General features: G+C 36.5%; 1 protein-coding gene across 3 annotated transcripts in view; it reads right to left on the bottom strand.

The window, feature by feature from the left end:
* Nucleotides 1–7,527: 7,527 nt before the first annotated feature.
* The window catches only part of PDLIM3 (PDZ and LIM domain 3), a 34,111-nt gene continuing 18,946 nt past the window's right edge, over nt 7,528–22,692 (bottom strand). Inside the window, exons 4-8 of one of the 3 annotated variants that reach the window (XM_067551633.1) lie at nt 20,834–20,901; nt 16,442–16,705; nt 12,232–12,362; nt 10,428–10,539; nt 7,528–9,567 (exon numbers count right to left, since the gene is read on the bottom strand). In XM_067551633.1, the coding sequence (XP_067407734.1) occupies nt 9,378–9,567; nt 10,428–10,539; nt 12,232–12,362; nt 16,442–16,705; nt 20,834–20,901 (765 nt within the window). In that variant the 3' untranslated portion in view covers nt 7,528–9,377. Of the gene's footprint in view, nt 9,568–10,427; nt 10,540–12,231; nt 12,363–16,441; nt 16,706–20,833; nt 20,902–21,369; nt 21,558–22,692 lie in introns of all 3 variants that reach the window. The other 2 variants (XM_067551634.1, XM_067551635.1) reach the window with 2 other exon arrangements.

The following is a 22,692-nucleotide window of genomic DNA, read 5'->3' as shown; positions in this document are numbered from 1 at the left end:
CTCAACTGAAATTAGGATAAAGATGGTAAAACCCCACAAGAGGTCTCTGAACCACACCCAAGAGGCAAGTCTCTGTTATGAGCCTTAAGCCTTATTGAAGTCTGAACAGACTTCACCTGTTTTGATAAGTACCAGTACCTGCCCCCTTTGTCTTACTGGCCCCAAAGAAACTTACTCCATAGAAATTAGCATTTGAACAGGTATTGTGTAACCACCCATCTTCAGGTGTTAGCCAGGGTCCCTGAAAACCTGATTGTATAATCAAGTGACTCATTGGGCGTTCCTGTGAGGGCGTCTGGTGTGCCCCACTGTGCATTGTGATTGTCTTTCCTGTTAAGTATAAACTGTTAATCAAATTCCACTATATGATCTATGTGTAAATTAACCTAAGCAACCCCTATATAAGTCTTTTGTATCTGGTAGCCAGATGAAGTACATTTGCCCAGCATCCAGACATGCTGCTTGACTTCCCTATAGCCACCTGGGTTTTCCCTATGGCTATAGTATTCCCCATAGCTATGGTTATGTGATTGTGTGTGTCACAATTAAAGCTGCACCCGATCCAACTTTAAAATGTAGCAGTGTGATTCTTTTCCACGACAGGGGGGAGGTTCTTTTTTGCTTTCATTTTCCTAGTTTTTAAAATGATTTGTTTTTTCTCCCTTGTTGCTGGGTATAAATACCCTCACAAACAACTGTCACAAAATATTGTTAAATGCACAAACTGGAAACAGAGAGATTTCTTATCTTCAGTCTTTTTGAAGTATAGTAATTATTGGGGTTATTCTGTTACAATAGTAGGTACACATTTGCAACTGCTAGTATGATTTTTGTTTTATAATTCATGGTGTTTGTTTATGATGAGGAGCTCAAATGAATGACTAGAACTATGTCTTTCTGCTATCAAGGATTTCCCCACACATAGGAAGCTTGTGTGGTGAAAGAATATTCCCTGCACAGGTTTGAATGGCTGTAAATCAGTATGAGTTAGTACCTCCCTGGGGCTCTTCTTGGCTCCTCTTTAGGATAATCCATGCAGGAGGTTGTTGTGATGTCAAATAGCTCAAGCTAGGCTCAGTTTCTTTATTGAGCTCTCAACTAATAAGACCTGACCCCACAAGTATCAAGTGCTAGTACAAACTTCTGGCACATACAGACATGTTTCACATATCCTTCTCCGACCTTGTACCTCTTTGGAGAAAGGAAGATGTAGTTTCACTGTCTTATGACCTCCTTTTCAGGATCTGCTTTCTTTCATTGAAAGTAGTAGTAAGTAGCTTCTATGCTGCAGAGGTTATCTGCATGGGTACCTCTCCTGAAGTGTGGTCTAGGTTGCTCTTGGGCTCTGTCTATAATATTATTACTTAAGAGAAAAATAAAGAAGACTAAGCCTACATTAGCAGAATATACATCCTTTAGTAATCTCCTGTGTGGTTCTGCATTATAAAGATTTCAAGGTTATTTAGACTAACTAAATCCTCCTCTCACCTTACCACACATATATACATGAACAAATCATTCTTTATGGAAACTCACATATTCTCTGTTCCTACCCCATCTTTGCATGTCTGGTCTCCAGTATTTCATTTAAGTATCTTGTAGGGGACCCACATCCACAGAAACAATAATTTGATCTTTGCTGCACGTCATTTTTTTAATGAAGTATAGTTGTGTATATTTTCCTTCTGACTGTATGCAGGACTAAATTCCTATGGCTTACTTGTGTATTAGTTTACTTTGAAAACAGATTATGAGCTACCAGAAAAAGGAAAAAGAAAAGCAGACTTTTATGTTCATATTAAAAATATATCATGATCTGAAAACCAGACACCGATCTGAAAAAGATGTAGTTAATTCTTTTAAATGTCCCTAAAATCAAAAGGACTTGAAATATATCTACAGTACAATTTGGGTTAAATTATAGCTTTGCCGTGGGCTTCAAGCAAAGAGGAGTATGTTGCTGCACTGCCCTGGGAGCAGGCTGGAAGGCAGGTTGTGACTCTAACTCCTGAGTTTCCTCTTGCTCCAAACAGGAAGTGCACTGTGCCAGCTCTTCATGCATCATGCACCCCACAGAGTGTTTTTGCAACTCCACTGGCCAGCAAGTTGATGCAATGAAGCCAAGGCTCCCCCTATTTCTTCCCTCATGCACTGGTGAGGGAATAATGGCTCTTCCCCATGGCTGCTACCCACTGGGTGTGTGTAAGATGTTGCTTTATGTTGCATTACTCTGTTGCATGGTCACGCATACCAAGTGATGATTTGGCGCTCTGTTGTAATATAGAAACTTATTTTTGGCTTGACTGTGCTGGCACACAAAAGTTGACAAATTATACATTTTTTCATTATTTTTTGCTGTTGAATCTATTGTCTCAGCCCACTTCTTCATAGCCTACTGTGCTTTATTTAATATCAGCTTTTTGTTGGCAGCTGGGTTGCTTACAAGATTCTTAAGAAAGATTAATTCAGGCCACTGAATAAATGTTTTTTAACAGAAAAAGAATTTTGAAAGCAGACCAGACCCCTGTAAAAAAAATTTTTTTAAAAAGGGTGAAAATTGCTGTAGGAAGGAAGAGCCTAGACTGTGGGAGAGCAGTTTATCTCCCAGTTGGCAGGTCTTTGCCTCCCATCCTAAATGGTTTTCCCATTGCCTTTAGCTTCTCAAAGAAAAGTGTCAACACCATCGAGTTCCTGCTGTTGACAGCATCCATTGGCAGCACAGATGCTGTGAGGGAGCAGGTAGCAGTTTTACCTTTTAAATTTCTCTGACAGTGGGTAACCTCGTAAGGACCTGTCCAAACTCTACAGCCATGATTTTATAACTGCATAGAGGCATAAATAATCTGCTTAACTGGTTACAATTTATATGGTTCTGTTTGTGTTCGCAGTAGCATTTTTCCTGTCACAACATTTAGCATTCTACCTAACTTTGTTTTTTTAAAGGTGCATTCTGGGACATTCAGGGCAGCTGTCCTTGCCCATGCCAAGGAACAGGATTTATTTTTTCAGAATGCTGTAGTGTACTATGGGAGGATTTTGTACTGACTTCAGCATACATTGGATCATACCCTAAAAGCACAGTTTTGAGAGAAGGGAGGACTAGATTTACTGATTTAAAGTGGCACAGATAGAGGTGCCTATCCAATACAGTAAAATAACCCAACTGTCATGCTGTCTGGAGTGGCTCATGAGTGAGAATAAAAATCGCAGTGCAGACAGAAACGCCAAACTGGTTATGAGTTCTATACTTAGATTTCACCAACCAAGTAACAAATGTAAACCCCTCAGATACTTACAGCCTGAACATGGAGTCACAGACTGTCTCCCTGTACGTTCCGATCTATCTTGCCACCCAGGCAAGCTTGACTATGTGATAGATGGTCACTTAACACCAAAGATCACAAAATATTCAGGTTACTCACAGTTCCAAAGGACCATTTACTTACCCCAAGTCAATTTGCACCTTAGATATTAAACCAAAGACAGTGCTTGTAGCTAATGCTGTAACAAACTAACTAAACCTTTAAGTAGGAAAAAGAAATGAGAGTTGTTTACAAGATTAAAGCAAATAACATACACACGCAAATGAGATATAGTCCTACATTCCAAATGATAATAGAAACTTCTATAATGTGCAAACTTTATATGTCTTTTAGGACTACCCCAGGCTAAACATTTGGGGACTCCTTGGTCATATTTAGATATCGTTGCCTTTCAGAGTCCAAGCAGTACAGGGATAATAAATCAATTTACCAGGCATTTTTATTCCCTTCTCAAAATGTAGTGGGATGAGGGATTGGGCATGTGCCCTCTTCAGGGCTGTGAGGGAAGCAATCAACAAAGTCTTTGTTCCACAGTGGCCCATTTGGATTCAGTAGTCCTTCCTGATTGGCAGGAGATAACACCTGCTTTAGGAATCCAGCGTTTTGCATTAGGTGAAGTTATTTTCCTATTTGCTGAATTACATATTTTCAGAACAAACACTTTACCATTATAGAACAAACCCGTAAGTATTACTTGGTAGCAGGGGATATAGAGGTTATAAATGAGATTAATGTATGCAGCAGTTTACAAGCATTTCATAAAGTCTAAACTCTGTACACATGGATATAAGTCCAATACCTATTTTAACAATACACACACACAGGTGAGACAAACTGGTTTCCAGTTATGCATTTATCAGTGTTCAGTGAGGCCTAAGGGCCTTGGCATGAGCTGGCATCCGGTTCTGCCAGTGTCAGACCTCCCACTTATAAGAAACAAATCATGTGTCCCATTAGGCTGTTAGCAGGGGCATTATGTGAGTAAGATTAATCAGTTGTTAACTGATTACTAGTAGCTGAAAAGCCTGAGCTGTTGTATGAGAGTCATTTGTAAAGTCGTGTGTTTAAAAAAAAAAAAACTACAACCCCTGAAATGGTGTCTTGTTTCCATGCACTGTGTTGTAGAGAGATGCATTTCTATTTGCACATGTTCCCAATGTTTGTGCACAGAGCCGTCCCCTGACCAGAGGCACACCTCTTTGTTACCCCACATAGCTGTTACTCCCACCTTCTCAGATCAACTGTCACATTCCAACTGCCACAGAACCTTTGGACTCCAACATTCCATCTGGTTCTCACAGGGCCCAGTGATGATTGAACCTGGTGATATTCTAATCTAAAGAAAAAGAGCTCTCAGCCATACATGTGGCAGTTTCCATAACTTCACACTGACTCAACAGACATTCTAGCTTTCGGAGTGATATACCGAGACAGTGACAATCCTGGAATCTCATTATATAGATTAACCAGGTTCAAAGCTCCTAATTAGTGTTTTTCAAATAGAAACTATCAGTTAAAGACACACAATTCATCTGGAAAACCTGTTTGAGACAGAAGGAGGAGAAAAGGGGAAACTCAGATGGGAAAATCTACAGCATTTGACTGCATTTGAAGATAAAACTTGCAATATGTGGCTTAAGATGCCAACAGTTGGACGATGGGAATCTTGATCACGTGAAAAAATTTAAGATGGGCATTAACTAGAGACGAGTTCAAATCAAAACCTTGGATTAAACACCCCAGAATTTCCAGGGTGAAGAAGAGGTTGAAATCTGAATTCACATCTAAATACAAATTTTAAAGTTGTCTCCTGTTTTATATAGGAGGCTGAACCAAAGACCTGATCCAAACATCTGATATGCTCTGAGCTTTGGAATATCTGAAATGGATCCAAATTTTGTAGTTTGAGCCAGGGGTATCATTTGCTTTGTGCAAAAGGGGCAGTTGCCCCTCCCCCCTGACCTTGGTTTGCGCCTTCTTGACTTTTCATAGGTCTATATGCTCCATTATATACTCCACTTTTTGTCCTATAATTCTGCTATTTTGCAGGCTATAATATAATGATGTATGCTGTTCTATCTGTAGATACAGCTCTACCCCCTTTTCCAGAATTTTTCTGAACTGATGCCCTTGGTTTGAGCCTATTTCTAATGTGAAACAAATACTATCTATTAATAACTTCACTTCTGTCTGAAAATATTTTACATCACACTTAATATTACTGTAATTCAGAAAAACTAGTTTGTTTATTTTGTGCATTTGACAGTATTTATTACAGTAGTGCCTAGAGGGTCAACCATGAATGGGGCCCCATTGTGCTAAGCACTATACAAACACGGTAGTAGACAGTCCCTGCTTCTGAAGAATTTACAGTCTACGTAGGCAGAACAGACATAGGATGGAGGAGGGAGTATAGCACAAAGGATATGACAGTACTTTGTGTATAGTCGTTTTCACTTTTCACATCACCCCCTTTTCATCATTGTGTGTTTTTCAGAGATTAACAAGGGGAAGAAAAATATATTTTTAAAGTAGAAAATTGTGAATGTAAAGCTAAACACTTAACAGGAAACTGGAAAGAAGGTGTAGCATCTTTAAACAGAGTATTTTGAAATGTTTTAGATTTCAAATAATCAGTTCCAGAGAGGTAGCTGTGTTAGTCTGTATACAGCAAAAACAACGGGAGTCCTGTAGCACTTTAAAGACTAACAAGTTTAATTTCTGCAGGCATAAGCTTTCGTGGGCTGTAACCCACTTCGTCAGATGTAAGGAATAGCATAATAATCAGTGTCCCTTTAACATTGGAAAGAGACCTAAATAACTGACTGGGACATGTTTTTGGACAATCAGTGTCAGTCATGTTATATCTTTTATTTCAGATACTATTTGCAGTTTGTACATTGTGAGAGGTGCAACTATATTTTAAGTGTGTCATATGCCCCAAAATAGCTTTGCTGTTTATGCAAAAGTAACATAGCTGTGGAATACTTTTTACACCTGTTGATCAACATCTGAAGGGTCCAGATAACAAACATGTGAAGTCTATACTTAGCATCTTACTCTTCATCCAAAAATAAATGCCTCTACAGGGCACTTAGCTTTAAAAAAAAGTATTTGTGAATAGTTGACACCATTGGCATGGTAGCATAAAGCTTTCATGATGGCTGGTTACACCATTCTTAAGATAGTGGATAAAGGTCTTCTCTTTTGAGTTAGACATTTTGTAAGGGAAATGTTCCAGGAACCATTGATACCATAGAGAAATATATTTAGTTCCCTCAGATTGGAGTTCTGCAGAGATTGCAGGACAGAATTCCATTCCCCCCCCATCTCCCCCTCCTGCCATGTTCTAATCTAGAGTCTAAAATTCAGTCTGGAATGGAAAATTTTGTTTCAAACCTTTCCCATACCAGTTTTCTCTAGTTTACATTGCTTTTAAGTTTTTGACATTGAGCGGCTGCCAGATTTGTTAAAGTCACTTGCAGATTCAGAGCTTCTCTCGAAATAGCATCATGTCATGATGCAATGCCACTGAACTTTCCCAAAATGTTTTGGCATGAGGTCATGTACGTCAACTGTCATTCAGTTTGACAGCCTATTGGTTGGTTCTTCGAACTTTAGACTCTGATATGTCAAGGCAGTTAAGGAGAAGGAGTTGGTGACCACCTGCTTTGAAATGCACCCTCACGTTCCCACTCTTCTTTCTCTGAGAAAAGATGGAGGCTTTTTGGCTGTAATGGAAAGTTTAATTTTTGTTTTCTTTTCTCAGAGGACAAACCTGCAGATTTAGAAAGCTAATCTTGCCCTAGATTACATAGAAAAGTAGAATCAATTATAGAAATGTAGGACAGGAAGGGACTTCAGAAGGTCATCTAGTCCATCCCCTGACACCAAGGCCAGGATTTAGTATACCTAGACCATTTCTGATAGGTGTTTGTATGTCGTGTTCATAAAAACCTCCATTGACAGGGTTTCCCCAACTTCATTAAGTAACCTCTTCCAGTGCTTAACTATCCTTATCATTAAAAATAATTTATTAATATTCAGGTGCCCCAAATAAAATCCCAGGGACGCTTAATCTCTACCAGTGCCTCAACAAATTATAAGTGTACCCTTCTGTGCTACTGCAAATGCCATGCTTCTGATATTGTCAAGTTATTAGAACTGCAAGCTTTATCTCATTTCATATCAGAAAGGCAAAATATAACATTTTGATTATATAGATTTATTTCTACCTTTCAATTTTTATTAAAGAAAGAAAGAAAACATTACAAACATTACAAACAATGATTTAAAAACACAGATTATATTTAGAGTGTCTCAGAATTTCATCTAATAACAATGATAATAAGTAATAATACATATAGTCTTCCTGATGCTTGGGAAGCACTGTTACATTTGGTGTCTGAAAATTAATTAAGGAGCCATCTTTAAAAAGGCATATTGTGTATTGTTGGTATATATACTGACTCTTTTGTTATAGTTAATATGTGGTGACCTGCACAAATTTTATAAATGTATTTAAATTTTGAAATAGTACATTAAGACACCTTGGGAATTGTTGAAATACACAGACATTATGTTTCAGACTTCTAGATGCAACTTTAATTGGTTTTTTAGTATATGTTTAAAACATATGCACTATTTTATTTTGATTCTGTGTTCTGCATGTTTTAACCATTTATGATAGAATGGGAAAAATATTTAGGGGATTTTTGTACTCAGTTTTTCATGTCTGCTAGGTTTGTATGCTTGATAGGAAAATTTAATTTTTTATAGTGTAAGTTGTATTTAAACACAGCCATAAGCAATTTACTATGGTTTTGATACTGTAAATACTAAGGCTCAATTTTTCATATAGGTACACACCTAAGTGTGCAAGGACTTGTACACATACCTGTTGGAAGCACATAGTTCTTCAGATGCACGTGTGCAGAGTTGTGCACCTACACATACATAGGAATGCAAAATCCAGACTTACCATGCACATTGGAAGATAGACATGACTAAGTCTGGAATGAGCAAAAGGGCATACATATTTAGACATTTACCTATTTGAAAATTTGGTCCTTAATGGATTTCAGAAAATGCTGAACTGTGAGCATATTCTTTGGCATTCACCAGGTGCTTAGTGCAGGATCTTTCCTTGGTATATTTTAATTCTCAGTAATTATAAATGCTGACAAAGTTTAAATTTATCGAAGATAACTTCATTATGATCATACCTGCCCATTTTTGCTAATTGTGAGTGTGTGTGTGTTTGCATGTCTCCATCAGAATTCATAGTAAGCTAAGTGTCACTCTCGTAGTTTTTACTCTGCAGTTCACTGAAATAATACAGAACTTTCATTCTACTCATTCTATAAGCAAGCTTCACTGTACTTGTTGTTTTAGTCTATAAAATTAATATCAGTGTTTTATTACATTTGTTGTACCAGGAGGTGTAAATAAATAAACTCAAATATCAAAGTGAAGAAAGCAAGACCTGTTTTTGTGGCATACAGTAATAATAGTTGAATGTTTATATGGCTGAAACAGACATGAATAACTGCAGTTTAGTAGTATAGGTGTAAAATTCCTGCTTTTTTAAAGACTGACCCTTTGAGGGATGGAGTTATGGGAATTGCTGGTGCTCAGGCCATCTCAGAATCAGACTCATAGTTACTATAATATTTGTGCAAAAATTTAATTTATGCTGAAACAAATTCTAAACAAAAATATCTGTTTTCACAATTCTATGTAGTGTATTTGCTATACAAGCACTCAACTGTTTCAAAGTTATTTTATCCAGTACAATATGTCATACAAAATTGTATTGCCTTATACTCCATTAAATTACATTGGCAGCTTCAAAGATAATTACTTTGCAAAATGTTATTGGTATATATGCTATTGCTGGCTAATGAGACTTCTGCATCACTCGCACCCCCAAAAGAAAATGCTTAAAAGCTGCTACTTTGGATTAAGGCAGTAAGTTCAGTCAGCTATATTGCTGCTCTAAACTGTTAATGTCTTTTTGTGTGCATGCATGTATGGGTGTCTGTTAGCATTGGACTAGCACTTTGGATAAACAGTAACTGCTTCATATCCCTCTGGTGGCCTCATGCGGGCTCGTGCATGAGTTTCACAGTATAATTGTCCCTCCACAAAGAAGTAGCCCTTTTGTTTTAGGTTGGTATTACAGTCAGAGCATACAAAGCATTCCGGGTGCCTGTACTTATCACGTGCCTTCACCACTGCACCACTGTTTATGAAAATAAAGAAGAGAAAAATAAATTAACAGAAGAGAATTAATTTAAAGTAGAACAGAAATGCATTGCAACATGACACAAAATAAATACTGTTTCTCTCTCTTAGGGTTTTTTTTGTAGTGCCCACGGAGTTATGTGCATATTCTGCCAAGCACTGGGAAAATATTTTAAAGCTGAAAGTTGATTCTGAACAGATCTTTTCCTGAGTAAATACAAAATGCCATATGGAAGTCTCAGTACTCCACTGGAAAATCAGTGTTTCAAAGAACAATGCCTATTTCAACTATCACATAGAGGGTATAATGTAAGCTAGTAGCAAGGGACTGAAAAGAGTTTAGAAAACAATTCCTCTGACTTAGCCTCCAATACCTGAGTTCAGGATTCTCTGTATCCCTGTCTAGAGTTACTGACACCATTGAGATTTATGTCTGGGAATTTCAAAGGAGCCAGAAGGAGTGAGAACTCCCATTGAATTGGGAGTTTGATACCTTACACCATTAGGCAGCTTTGAAATTCCAGCCTAAACAGTACAGGCCCTGCAGCTGCTCTTTTCAGTATATACATGTTAATGATTGAATGTGGCAAGAGGTACTAAGAAGCTTGAATTCAGGCCTCTGTAATTGAAAAATAAGTTATATTTGAAAAGTGAGCTGAATGTACAGAAAATATTTAAGACATTATGTAATGATTTGGGATTTTGAACAGTATATATATTTTTAAGCGTTTCTATTCACCTGTAATATTTTTTGGATGTTTCTAAAAGTACAAACAGAAAATCTCTTAGACTATTCTCCTGTATTTAAGATTTATGCTATAGCTATAACTTTATTAAAACTAAAAAGAAACAACTTACACAATGCCATTTCCACATTTGTCACACAATGGCACTTTTTGTACACTTCCTGCACCAGAAGGAGTCTTCGTTACTGGTGCTCTCACACTCTTTGTACCAACAGGACGTCCATCTGAGAAACAGAACATTCCCATTTATTTACAGTATAATACATACCGTATTTTCCCATGTATAAGATGCTCCCATGTATAAGACGCACCTTAATTTTGGGGCCCAAAATTTGAAAAAACATGTATTACGGTAAAAAAAATCTAAAACCACTGTATAAGACGCACCCAGTTTTTAGACCCCAAATTTTTCGAAAAAAGGTGCATCTTATACATGGGGAAATACGGTAAGCATCTGGCTATAACTAAATGCTTTGCTTGAGGGTATCAACTCTATTTAATTTATAAGTAAGGCCTTACTTGAATTGCAGGATGATTGTCAAAAAAATGAGGCTGAGTTGCGGACAACCCATAGAAAATTGCGGAAAAGTAATAATGGACATTATTATTTGCGGTAATAAAGTCCATTATTATTTTTCTGCGATTTTCTACTGTTGGCTGCCCAGGGCTGAGATCAGGGCCCCCCTGCTATCAAAATTGCAGTGGAAGCCTAATAGTACAGAATCTTCAATTTCTGCAGTATCACAAGTTAAGTAGGGCCTTATTTATAACCTTTTGTTTTCATTAAGTAATGTTAGAGTTTCTCTGTATAAGGAACTTAAATTTCCTTTGCAATAACCTTTTTTAAATTTTGAGGGGCCAAATCCTGCATCATGAAACAAACTAGTGGGAATGTTGCCATTAACTTCAGTGGGAGTAGGATTGGCCCCTGAGTGTTGTTAAGGTCAGCTAATGAAAAGATTATTTCTCATCTATAGAGTTAACCTTCAAATGCATTCTGAAAGATTGATAACACAAGATTGATAACACAATATGAATTAAAAGTCATATCAAAATGTAAGCAAAAATCTATTATGACAATATACATGCCTTTTCTTGTAACTGTTAATTTTAGCATTTTAGATTAATTTTGTTTAAATTCTGCTCTTTATAGAATCATAGAATTGTATGACTGGAAGGGACCTCGAGAGGTCTTCTAGTCCTGTCTCCTGCATTCAAGGCAGGACCAAACATTATCTAGACCATCCCTGACAGGTATCTGTCCAACCCACTCTTAAAAATCTCCAGTGATGGAGATTCCACAACTTTCCTAGGCAATTTATTTACTACAGGTATAATAAAACTGGCGGAATTTCATAATGCTTCTTTCCCACTTGCTTTATTCTTAGAAACTCATCAATTATAGTATTTTTGATAGAGTATAATTACGGGAAAATGCAAGTACAAACTGTATTGTCCTCTTCAACCACTTTTCTAGCATCATTTTGTTTTTTATTTAGAAGTGTGTGTGAGAGAAGAAACTTAACTGAGGAAAGAGTTTAAAATTCTTCCCCCTTCTTTTCCTGATTTAGAAAGAGATGGCCATTTTCTTTTCCTGTTTCAGTGATATTTTTATCCCACCCCAAATCTTTTCTCATGTTAAGTTTTTATCATTCAGTCAAAACATTTTTGTACTTTAACAGTCTTAAAAACCTGACAAGAGATTCTGAAAACGTGATTGACAAATGGAAATCTTAAAATTAGTTAGTTGTCATAGCATATGCTAAATATTTAATCAAAGGGATAAAGCAGCAAAATGTGAAGTTGAATTTTATAGCTCTAATCCTTATATATCTTCTTTTCAGGTTTTCCCCTTTCCACACATACAAAAAATAAAAAGTGCTGTGAACAGATATATACAGTAAATTTCTGCTAACCAGAATCCTCGGAGACTAAATCCTGGAGCACCTTAAATGAGCCAGACTGACGTGGTTGACTGGGCCCTTCCTGATTGTCATGCAGCATCCTATACACATCAGATGGAGGTACTGAGATTGGTACTGGTTCACTGCAACATGAACAGGGGATGAACACGTAAAGAGAGTTAACCAGTATAACTTTAAAGCAGTAAAGCATATCAGACATAAGAGTATGAGTCAATAAACAAAGTTATGATAAATATCAGTTTACAGAATCATTGAATAGACCTTTTTCCCCCTTAGATTGGTATGCTTTATACAGTGGTGAAGTTCTGTTATGATATCTTTCTTAATTTAAATAAATGTTCCTGTTGTTGCTGCACAGTATTCTCATAAGCAAAGTTCTCATTTTACAAATAAACATCCAAGTTTATTTAAGCTCAGAAAAGTGACAGTTAAAATGGCACCTTCTGATTAATCAACATATCCAATGACTGTGTCTTAGAGTCTGATTTCCTCATTTTACTGAAAAATCCAGTTTTAGTCCTATTAGCCCAGCAGAGCAAATACAATCAGGGAGGAGTAATCTGGATTTCATATAAGTGTTAAGTATGATTATTATTCATAATATTTATTATTTACTATTCTATTCTGCCACATGCATCAGCTATATTTAGAATACAAAATCTTTATTACTGCTGATGTGGAAAAGACAAAAACCTAGCTTGATTTTCAGATCCTAGGTTGAGATTATGGGACTGGCAGCTAGAAGAGCCATCTATTGATTTATAAATTGAAAAAAAATAGATGTAGAAGTCTAGCTAGAGAATAAATATGGCACCCTGGAATGTTGTTATTACAATTACTTTTCTGGCTATTGCTGCTTTGGAAATGGGCCATTACTTGATTTTACCCTCAAAACAGCTGCAGCCCTATAAGTCTGCAGCCAAGTCAACAGCTGCTCTTTGACCTAATTTCCTGAATACCATTTTCAGGTCAGATAGCTTCAAGGATAGCATTAAAACATGGTATCATTCACACTATTAAGAAAGGTTAGCAGAAATCTGAACAACCCAGTTTTTCTGGAGGGCATCATCAACCAGTCACTAGTTACTATATTCATTGTTATGATAAGATAATAGTCATTATGATTTACTTACATTCATAGGAAAGGACAATGAAACAAATGTTGCACAGTGGCAAGAATTTAAAAGCCAAGTTTTATTGAATGGAAAATCTGTTTTTTTTTAAATTAAATAAAATTGGCCTTTGGCTCACTTTTTGAAGTAGCTGCCTTAACAAAATAAACACACAGGTGAAAATCAGGCCTCATTAAAATCAATGGCAAAATTCCATAATAATATTTCATATTAGCTATCTTATATTAAGCATTATTACTAAGAAGATGTGCAGGTATGGTGAAGGACAGACACCCTGATGTATTGTGAAGACTTAGGCTGAAGACAAAGGGTTTTCAACTTTTTGGGTGTTAGGGGAACTAAGTAGACGTGCTATCATACACTTTAATGAAGCATATTACTGCATTTTTATAGAGATAAATGTTAATTTTAAGTCTCTCATTATGAGCTTGCTTCTATTTCCATTCACGCTTATGGTAAAACTCCCATTGATTGCAAGTGGGATTGGATTGGGCTTTGTGTGTGTTCATCTATGTTGGGTTTTTTGAGAGTAATGGTTAGAATATGTAATGGAACAAAAATAGATTTAGTGACTGGTCAAAAATCTTTTGTCCTATGTTTGCATATTGGATGCCCTGAATGTCTGTAATCCTAATTTGTGGTCAAATTGGGAGGTCATATTCAGTGGGGTTCTGGGGAAGTCTGTCCCAGGTCCAGTAGAAGTGAATGTTGCGTAATGGAGTAGAGAGTATGCTTATAAAATTTGCTGATGACACCAAGCCTGGAGGGGTTGCAAGCACTTTGAATACCAGAATTAGAATTCAAAATGACCTTGAGAAGTTGGAGAGTTTGTTTGAAATCAACAAGATGAAATTCAATAAAGGCAAAGGCAAAATCATATGCAAAAATACAAAATGAGGAATAACTGGCTAGGCAGTAGTACTGCAGAAAAGAATCTGGGGACTATAATGGGTCACAAATTGAATATGAATCAACAATGGGATGCAGTTGCAAAAAAGTCAAATATCATTCAAATGTATTAATATAAGTGTCATATGTAAGACACAGGAGGTAATTTTTCTACTCTGCTTGGCACTGTTGAGGCCTCAACTGGAGTATTGTGTCTAGTTGTGGGTACCACACTTTAAGAAGGACGTGGACAAATTGGATAGAGTCCAGAGGAAAGCAGCACAAATTATAAAAGGTTTAGAAAACCTGACCTGAGAAAAAGTTTTAAAAAATGGGAATGTTTAGTCTTGAAAAAAGAAGACTGGGGGGGGACCTGATAACAGTCTTCTAATATGTTAAGGGCTGTTATAAAGAGGACTGTGATCAATTGATCTCCATTTCCACTGATGAGCATACTACTTTTTACTCTTGGTGAAAGTACTGTAGGTAAGACATATGAATTCTTCTTAAATTTTATTTGGAGAACAAAGACTGCAGCAAGTAACAGGAAAAGCTTTTCATTTAAGAAAATCCACATACTCTTTTTATTCCTACTAACGGCTAATTTTTAACTCCTCACCCAGATTTACTTATTTTTATTGTGTTCCCAAGAAAAATCATAAGTAATGGCTGTAGAATTACTTGCCACACATAAAAATTACTTACCAGACATAAGACTTTAAACTAACTTTTCCAATTTCATGCACAGGGAAAAGGAACCCCCAACAATTGAGCTATTTCAGGGCTCTGTGCAGGGTCAGTTCCCAAACTGGGGATGCCTTAGCCAACTGTGAAATCTGAACCTTTAGACTTAATCCAGGATTCCAAAGTGGAGGGGAAAGAAAGTTTGCTTTTAAAAAAAACGTTATTGAGGATGTATACACAGACAGTCAGGCAACACTGTCACTCCACAAAGCTCTTATATAGTGGAATTTTGTTTCCATCAGATCACCATGAACTTGGCCAATATACTTTTGAATCTGTATGATTTTTGTAGTTAAGAAAGGCCCAATCCTGCAATGGGCTGAGTGACCTGAACTCCCATTCAAGTCTGTGATTGAGCCCCTTGAATGAAAATATTGTAATAGTTTAAATGTTTACACACACATCGTAAATGATTTAACAGAAAATACTGTTAGTAAAACACAATAAAAAGAAGCTAAGGTGTTAAGAGTGTGAAATGAAGGATAAAACAATGTAAATGACAAATTATTAATGATAAAGCTGCTGCACCTTGGAAAAAAGACACAATTAATTGTTTTTCATATGAAATATTACATATTGGTTGGAAGTTAGTTTTGAAGTCTGCTTTTACCACTCTGGAGTCATCATTTCTTGGTTATCCAAGATAGTCTCTGGTTTTTTACTACTACTCTGTATAAAATTCTTAACTAAGTGTTCCCCAGATATAAAAGAATATTGTAGAAGTACTGTACTCAACCTCAAATAGGAGGAGGAGTGCTTATGACTATTACAGAAATTTGCTAATGAGCTTAGGAAAGAGTCTATTCTGGTCCTTCTTGGCCAGAGGTTAGTGGCCTGGAATGAGTCTTCTTGGGTTGGGGTTAAAAGTGGAAAAAAATTGAAGATCTGCAAGACTTTCTATGCATAAAGGACTGCAACACAGTATAAAATGCCTTATACTGATTGCTTTAATTTTTCTTTGTTCAGATGATAGCGGTAGGTGTCATAAGACCCAGTACTGCAAGGAATTATACAAATGCTTAACTTTAAGCACTTGAATAGTCCAACTGAACTCAGTGTGACTTCATTTGTGCTTAAAGTTACCTATGGGTGTAAGTCTTTTCAGGATTGGGCCCCTGGTCTAGAGTGGATAAAGAGTCCATTTTAAAGAGTAGGTAGCGTTATTAGCTTGTATTTATCAGCTACAGATATAGAAAGATTTTTTTTGTCAGTGAGTCTGACCTGTAACCCTTGTCTTTTGTAAGTTCTGAAAGACACCTTTAACAATTTGGGTTAGAAAAAGATTTTAATACATTAATAGTATTTTAATATAAGCTTCAAAATCTTTAGTTGCTGTTTAGATACCTTTTAAAATTTAATGTAGTAGAAACAGTATGGAAATTGATAGTGTTAATGCTTTAGTAAATATATTCAGTGCACATGCTGGCTCTGATTACCTCATTGAGGGATTTTCCCCCAGAGCTGTAGAAACTTGGCCCTGCAGTGTTTCCATTATATTGTCATCTGAGTACATCTGCAGAGGTGTATTAAACTGAGCATGTACAATCTTGACACCAGGAAGTTCCATTTCCAAGGGAATGTTAGGGGCCATCTTAGCTGCAGCTTTCAACTCAGTAGGGCAGATAGTACTAACAGTACTAACAGAAGAGGGGGTACTACGTCCACTGCCACCATCAATACCGGAAGGAGTACTGCCTCCACTGTGTTAATAGCCAGTTTACAGAAAGGTGTACAGCGCATACACAAAATAAAGACAAAATAAACGAGTGTAGAGATGTTAACATGACTGTAAAGATAGAGATGAAATCTATCAAATATAGAAAAGCAAAAGTATGTTTAATCCAGTGAAATTTACTTCCTAAATCCCCTCTCCCAAAACAACTAAAACCAAAACTCAAGAACAATCAACTAAAAAATCAAAATCTGTGAAAAGCCCGGTGCATAAATGTATTTTTCCCTATCACTGACAGTAAATATAATTTGAAAGTTCAAAGAACTTGGAAAATAACATTACTTTGCACTTTTAACATTATGCCTTTTTCAAAGGATTAATGAAGCCGCACCATATCCCTCTGAACGAGAGTGAGAGGTTAAGTGACTTGCCCAAGATCACACCGTCAGTGACAGAGTCAGGAATTAGAACCCAAACGCTTCATTCCAATCTGTGCCCTAAAAATTACATTTCCTCACCTGAAAGGGTTTTCTATAAAGGAAATGTAAAATAATGTCTGTGACCTTTTTAGATTTTCTTTAATATTACACTAAAATATTTGTTACACGTTTAAAGTTATTTCAGCAATACATTTATTTAATACATATTTATTCCATTTATTTTGCTGAAAATTTCAAAAAAAGTTTAAAATGTTAAAAAAATAATAATAAAATAACTGGACATACTTTTGTCATTCTAAATTATAACAATTTCAAGCAGAATGTAAAACCTCCCTTCACAAAAGTAGAATAGATTGTCAAAGAATATGAAATAAATGTTGGTCACTGTTACTTTTGAATCTGACCTTATTTTTGATTTAGAATGAAAATAGGATGTTAGCTACAACTCCAGTTTTAGAGAAGCTATAAAGCTGCTGGGCATTAACATGGGCAAAACCCCTGGAAAATCATTAGCAGAGTAACATAGTGAGTATTATATCAAATGTTTCTTTTCAGTGTCACTGGTTTTACTACTCTTCCTATAGCACTTAGGCCAATGTTCAGCTCTAATTTGCCTCAAAGGGTTTCTTTTTCCAGGGGACAATTTTTTCAGGAACAATGCATAATTCAGGACTTCCACAGTCATCTGAGACCACTTCCTTCTCAGGGCCACAGTCACATATATATGGTAATCAAGCTTTAGAGAAGGATTGTGACTCAGTCTGCTTCCTTCAGCCCGCATGCCTGTGTACTAGTAGGTTCTTTCCTGGCTGACTCCTGAATAAATCAGGGAGAATTTTACATTGCCCTCAGTTTGGAGATACAGTACAGAGCCTGCCTGACAGCTACATTTCAGAACTCTGCCATGAAAAGTTCAAAATTATTCTCCCTCTAGTTCTCAAGTGGAATTTGTGCAGGCCCACATTCTGAAAAATTTAAAGAGAGAAACATTCCTTACTATCAAAGGCAGGTCAAAGGAAAATTAATTCCAAAAAATACAGGCAAGTTCCCAAGTAAGTGCGCAGTGCCAGCCTGCCCCAGCCGAAAACCCAAAGAAGGGACCAGTCACAGATATGCATGCCAGTGCTCAGAAAAATCAGGGCCATACTTTAAAAGATTTGGAACCTGCGACAGAGCAAGACTTATTAATGATGAGTTCCAAAAACATGGAATGTATTGAGAGAAGGTCAAAAGAAGCACAGCTATTGCTACCAGCAACAAAAAGAGGCAATGCTAAGTTAGTGTAAAGATTTCATACATCTGCCAATTAGTTTTGTCAGCATGAAGTTTATAATTATGCCTAAAGTTGAATCTGTTGGCCAGATCCTACAGTCCATACTTGGCCCTTATTTTGGCAGAACTCCTATTGAGAGAGGACTACAGGCGTTGCTTATATCCTAAAGAGAGATTTACAACTGAGATGGTGTTTTTACAGTGTTTAACAACGGATAATATGAATGTAACCTGTTTTGGGATGCAATCCCCAGCAGTTGCTTTGAGAATTTCCAACATCATAAATTCAATTTTCTCTTTTGGCAAACATGACTTTTAAGTACCAAATAAGCGGAAATTGTTTAGCATACATGTTCAGTCCAGAGGAAAAAAACTAACTTGCAAACAGTACCATTGCTGCTTCTTTGCAATTGCATAGCACTATTCATCTGAGATTATAAATAATTCTTGCAATTAGAAGTATACAGAACTTTCCATTATCAAAGCACTTTACAAACATTAACTAATTAAGCCCACAAAGCTTGATCACCTTTCTTATCAGATTAATTTTTGCAGCTAATTTCCCATCCATGATCCAGGAAAATGATCATTTGTTTAAATATGTTCACTGAAAATGACAAGTGTCATTTACAAAGCATTGTTTGATTTTAAAAATGAATGATCAAACATACATTATGAAATAATCCTAAATTTTCAAGATTATATAGCACGAGAGTGCTTACTGTAAGAAGAAGAAATACAAAAATAGACAGTCGCAACATTCAACTAAATAAGAAAAGGGTGATATTCATATAGTTGAAACTTGTAAATTCTCACTGTGATGGTCTGCAAGCCTAAACATTGTCACAAAAAACAGTTTCACCCCACTTCTCTGCAAAGATTTAATAATAGAGTGCTGTAGTGGGTTCACATTTATATTTACTAAGGGCTAGGTTGTGACCTGTCCTGTGTGCTAACATAAGCGTGTAAGGGGGCATAAGGTACACTCTGACTCCTCCGTGCCAGTCTCTGTACTTGCATTTCTTGTGCATGGGATGAGTAGGCTCCATAGAGTAGACCTGCTGCCTCCCCACCTCCTTCAGGTGGATGGGAAAGGGTGGAGTGGGCAGGGAGTGGGTGGACTGCACACTGCAATTATTCTGGCACATTGGGAGCATACACTACAACAGATCTAGACCTAGTATGGTTTACTTCTTCTCCACAGCTGTGGGGAGACTGAGGGAGAGAGATTGACTCCCTGTGTCCAAATCTCCCTTCTAGAGTACACCAGGGGCAGTGCAACAATGTGCTGCTTCTTGCTATGCACCATAATCTGATGACCTACCCCTAAGATTGTAAACTTTTCAGGGTCTGGATATTGTCATTTGCATGGGTCTGTGAGATGCGTAACAGATGTAGAAATAATAATAAACTAAGATTATACATAATTAAAACTAAACTTTGTCAAAAGAAATGAACAACACTGTCAATCTTTTTTATTGTACTGGTTTACTAACTGGCCAGTTCACAAAATTTGTTATGTGTATGTGTCTGCCCATCAAAAATAGGGTGTCAATGAGGTTCATGCCAACTGCTTTGACTTCTCAGAGTGCTTTATCAGACTTAAGTTGCTGGAATTATGACACAAACATTTTTTACTTCGAAAATAAGATATAGACACTGAAGTCACTGGTAGTAACAAGACCCCTATATCGGAAGGCAGTGTCCATAGAAATTGGCCTACTCAAACCTGTGAGTAGCCTCCTAGCCTACGTAGCCTACATAGACAGAGAGGCTACCTCTGATTCTAGAAGGATACTTTTTCTTCTATTGTGATCAAGTAATATTGGTTCAGGCATTATAACACCCAACTGTGTGTGTGTGAGAGAGAGGTTAAATTTTAAAAAATGGAGCTCATGTATGTAAGCTCTTCTCTCTCTGATAGTTTTGCAACTCCGTGGCACTCAGATGTTTCTTTTATTTAAGTCCTCTACAGCAGATTGCATTGTGAATAGATCTGCCTGCTGTAGAATGATTAAATGTGGCCTCTGCAACCTACATGGATCAGAGAATCACTGATTTATGATTGGTTGGATCATATCTTTAATTAGCAAGTTTACAAGTCATATGTATGCATAGTGGGATTAGAGAATTTCACAGCTCCATAAACTTGTCAAGGTCAGATCCTGATCTCAGTTGTACTGATGTAAATGTGGATTAGGTCCATTGAGTTGCAATACCTTCACTATAGTTATTCCAGACTCTCACCAGTGTAACTGAGATCACCTTTTAGAAATAGAAGCCTGAGCTCTGCAAAGCATGCATTTTATTTTTTAAAAGCTTTAAAATAAGCTTAGATTGCATTAAATAATTTCAAATGCATTAATATCACTTTTTCATGTGAATTGTGAGTATCTCTTAAAAAACCCATGCATCCAACACATCATACAGTTAGAGCTTATAACCTGCTTCGGCCTGAGACTATGAAAGGTTTAGGACGAATATTATGCTTGTGTTCAAAGTAGTTCGTATCCTGTAAAAAAAGAAAGGATTAAAATAACTTCCTTCAGTTGATGAATGTTAGATAAAATTAGTGAACACGAAGGTTACAAATTGTTACGAATCAACTATTTTTATGTTGCACACTACTTTTTTATATTGCACTATTTTTATGTTGCAGACACACTTTCTGTTATAGTCAGAAACACAGAAGAGTAGAGGGTAGTGTACGAGAGAAGGATGGTGTGTAGTATTGCATCCAAACCCAGAGAAGGGGAGTTTTAACTATGTGAATTATTGCTACCACCATAGCTGAATGTTCACTCCTAGATGTTAAAAGGAAATTGCTTCATTTATCACCATTTATGAAAAATATGACAGAACTTTAGAGTGTCAGAAAAGAAAAAGAAAACAGCAAGAGCTGGACTTTTGAATGGACAACAAAACAGATAGTGATATTGCCACAAAAGACCATGTAATGTAAGTAAGCACCAATACTTACTTTTGAGGTGAACTAGGAATTAGACCCCGCAGTTGTCCCTGAAGAGCGTCTTGAATATTGCCAGATGAATACAGCCCAATTGGAGAATTATAGGAGGAACTCACTACCTGTCTTTTGTCATCAATATTTGCTGCTGCAACAAAAGGCTGGGCCCTTCTGTTATGAGCTGTACCAATAGGCTTGAATTCCTGTACATAATAGGCAGACAAAAATACACAAAGCTACGGTGCACACTGAAGCTAATAACAAGCAAAACTGACAACACTGCATTGTTAATTTCATCTTTCTCCATTGGAACTTTAAATACTAGGTTCAGTAAACCCATAGGTTACACAGACATTCTGTGTTTATCCATGAAACTTTTATGTGCTGTATAAGCCATGCAAATTCAAATGTTATTTGTCTGCCTCATGAAGACAAATAGAATGAGTGTATGCAAATATATGTAAAAACTTTAATAATTTATTAAGTGGCATAAGGGTTGCATATAATCACATACACTTTAAAAGTATTTTTCTCTTTTTTCACTTTGTTTACTTAATGCATTTGAAAGCATTTTGTGGATATTCAGCTTAATTGTTTACCTTAATTGTTAGCTAGTCCCTGTCCTCTGTTGTTTGTGTGGGTTTGTCACACAGCAATAAGGGAGAGAAACACATTTTAAAAATAGGGAAATGTGATTGTAAAACCAAAACATTTGGCAAAGGAACACTGGGGAAGGCATAGCTCCTGAAATTACTTTTAAGTGAAATAGACTAGATTTCATTTCTAGGGGAGAGGTCAGTGTCAGAGCTGCTATAAGCCCTTAAAAAAAAAGAAAAGAAAAATCATGGATACATTGGATGCCTACCAGAAAATGCAAACAGGAAAAAGCAATTCTTTTAAAAGGGAAAGCACATAGGTAAATCAACACAGAGAAGTTCACTTATAGTTTTGTGTTGCTGTACATTGTGAAGGGGATGCAATGTAACAGAATATCAGTGATTAGATATTATCTTTAACTGTCATTGAGGATCATTTCTAATTTATGTAATGTATTTGATTCAGAATATTGGAAATTGATTCAATTCCATCATATAAATTTAGGTCAAAATAAATAAGTATTTAAAAAAACAAACTAAAAAATGTCATTTCATCCAGTTTTTAATTTTTGTTGCCAGATAACAGAACAAAGGACATGTGGCATCATAATAGCATCTTCACAATGTTAAAATGTCAAAAGTGTGTTTGCATTGTTGCAATTAGTTAGACTTAAATTCCCTTTTCTTCGAAAATCATGATATACACAAAATGTCAATGACAAAACATACAGCAGTCAAAACA

The sequence above is a fragment of the Emydura macquarii genome, unplaced genomic scaffold (assembly GCF_026122565.2).
Source record: "Emydura macquarii macquarii isolate MOO-44397 ecotype Brisbane River unplaced genomic scaffold, CSIRO-AGI_Emac_v2 contig_1363, whole genome shotgun sequence".
In the NCBI taxonomy this organism is placed as follows: domain Eukaryota; kingdom Metazoa; phylum Chordata; order Testudines; family Chelidae; genus Emydura; species Emydura macquarii.
Note: the sequence above shows the minus strand (reverse complement) of the source record. Positions and strands in the feature narration are given on the sequence as shown.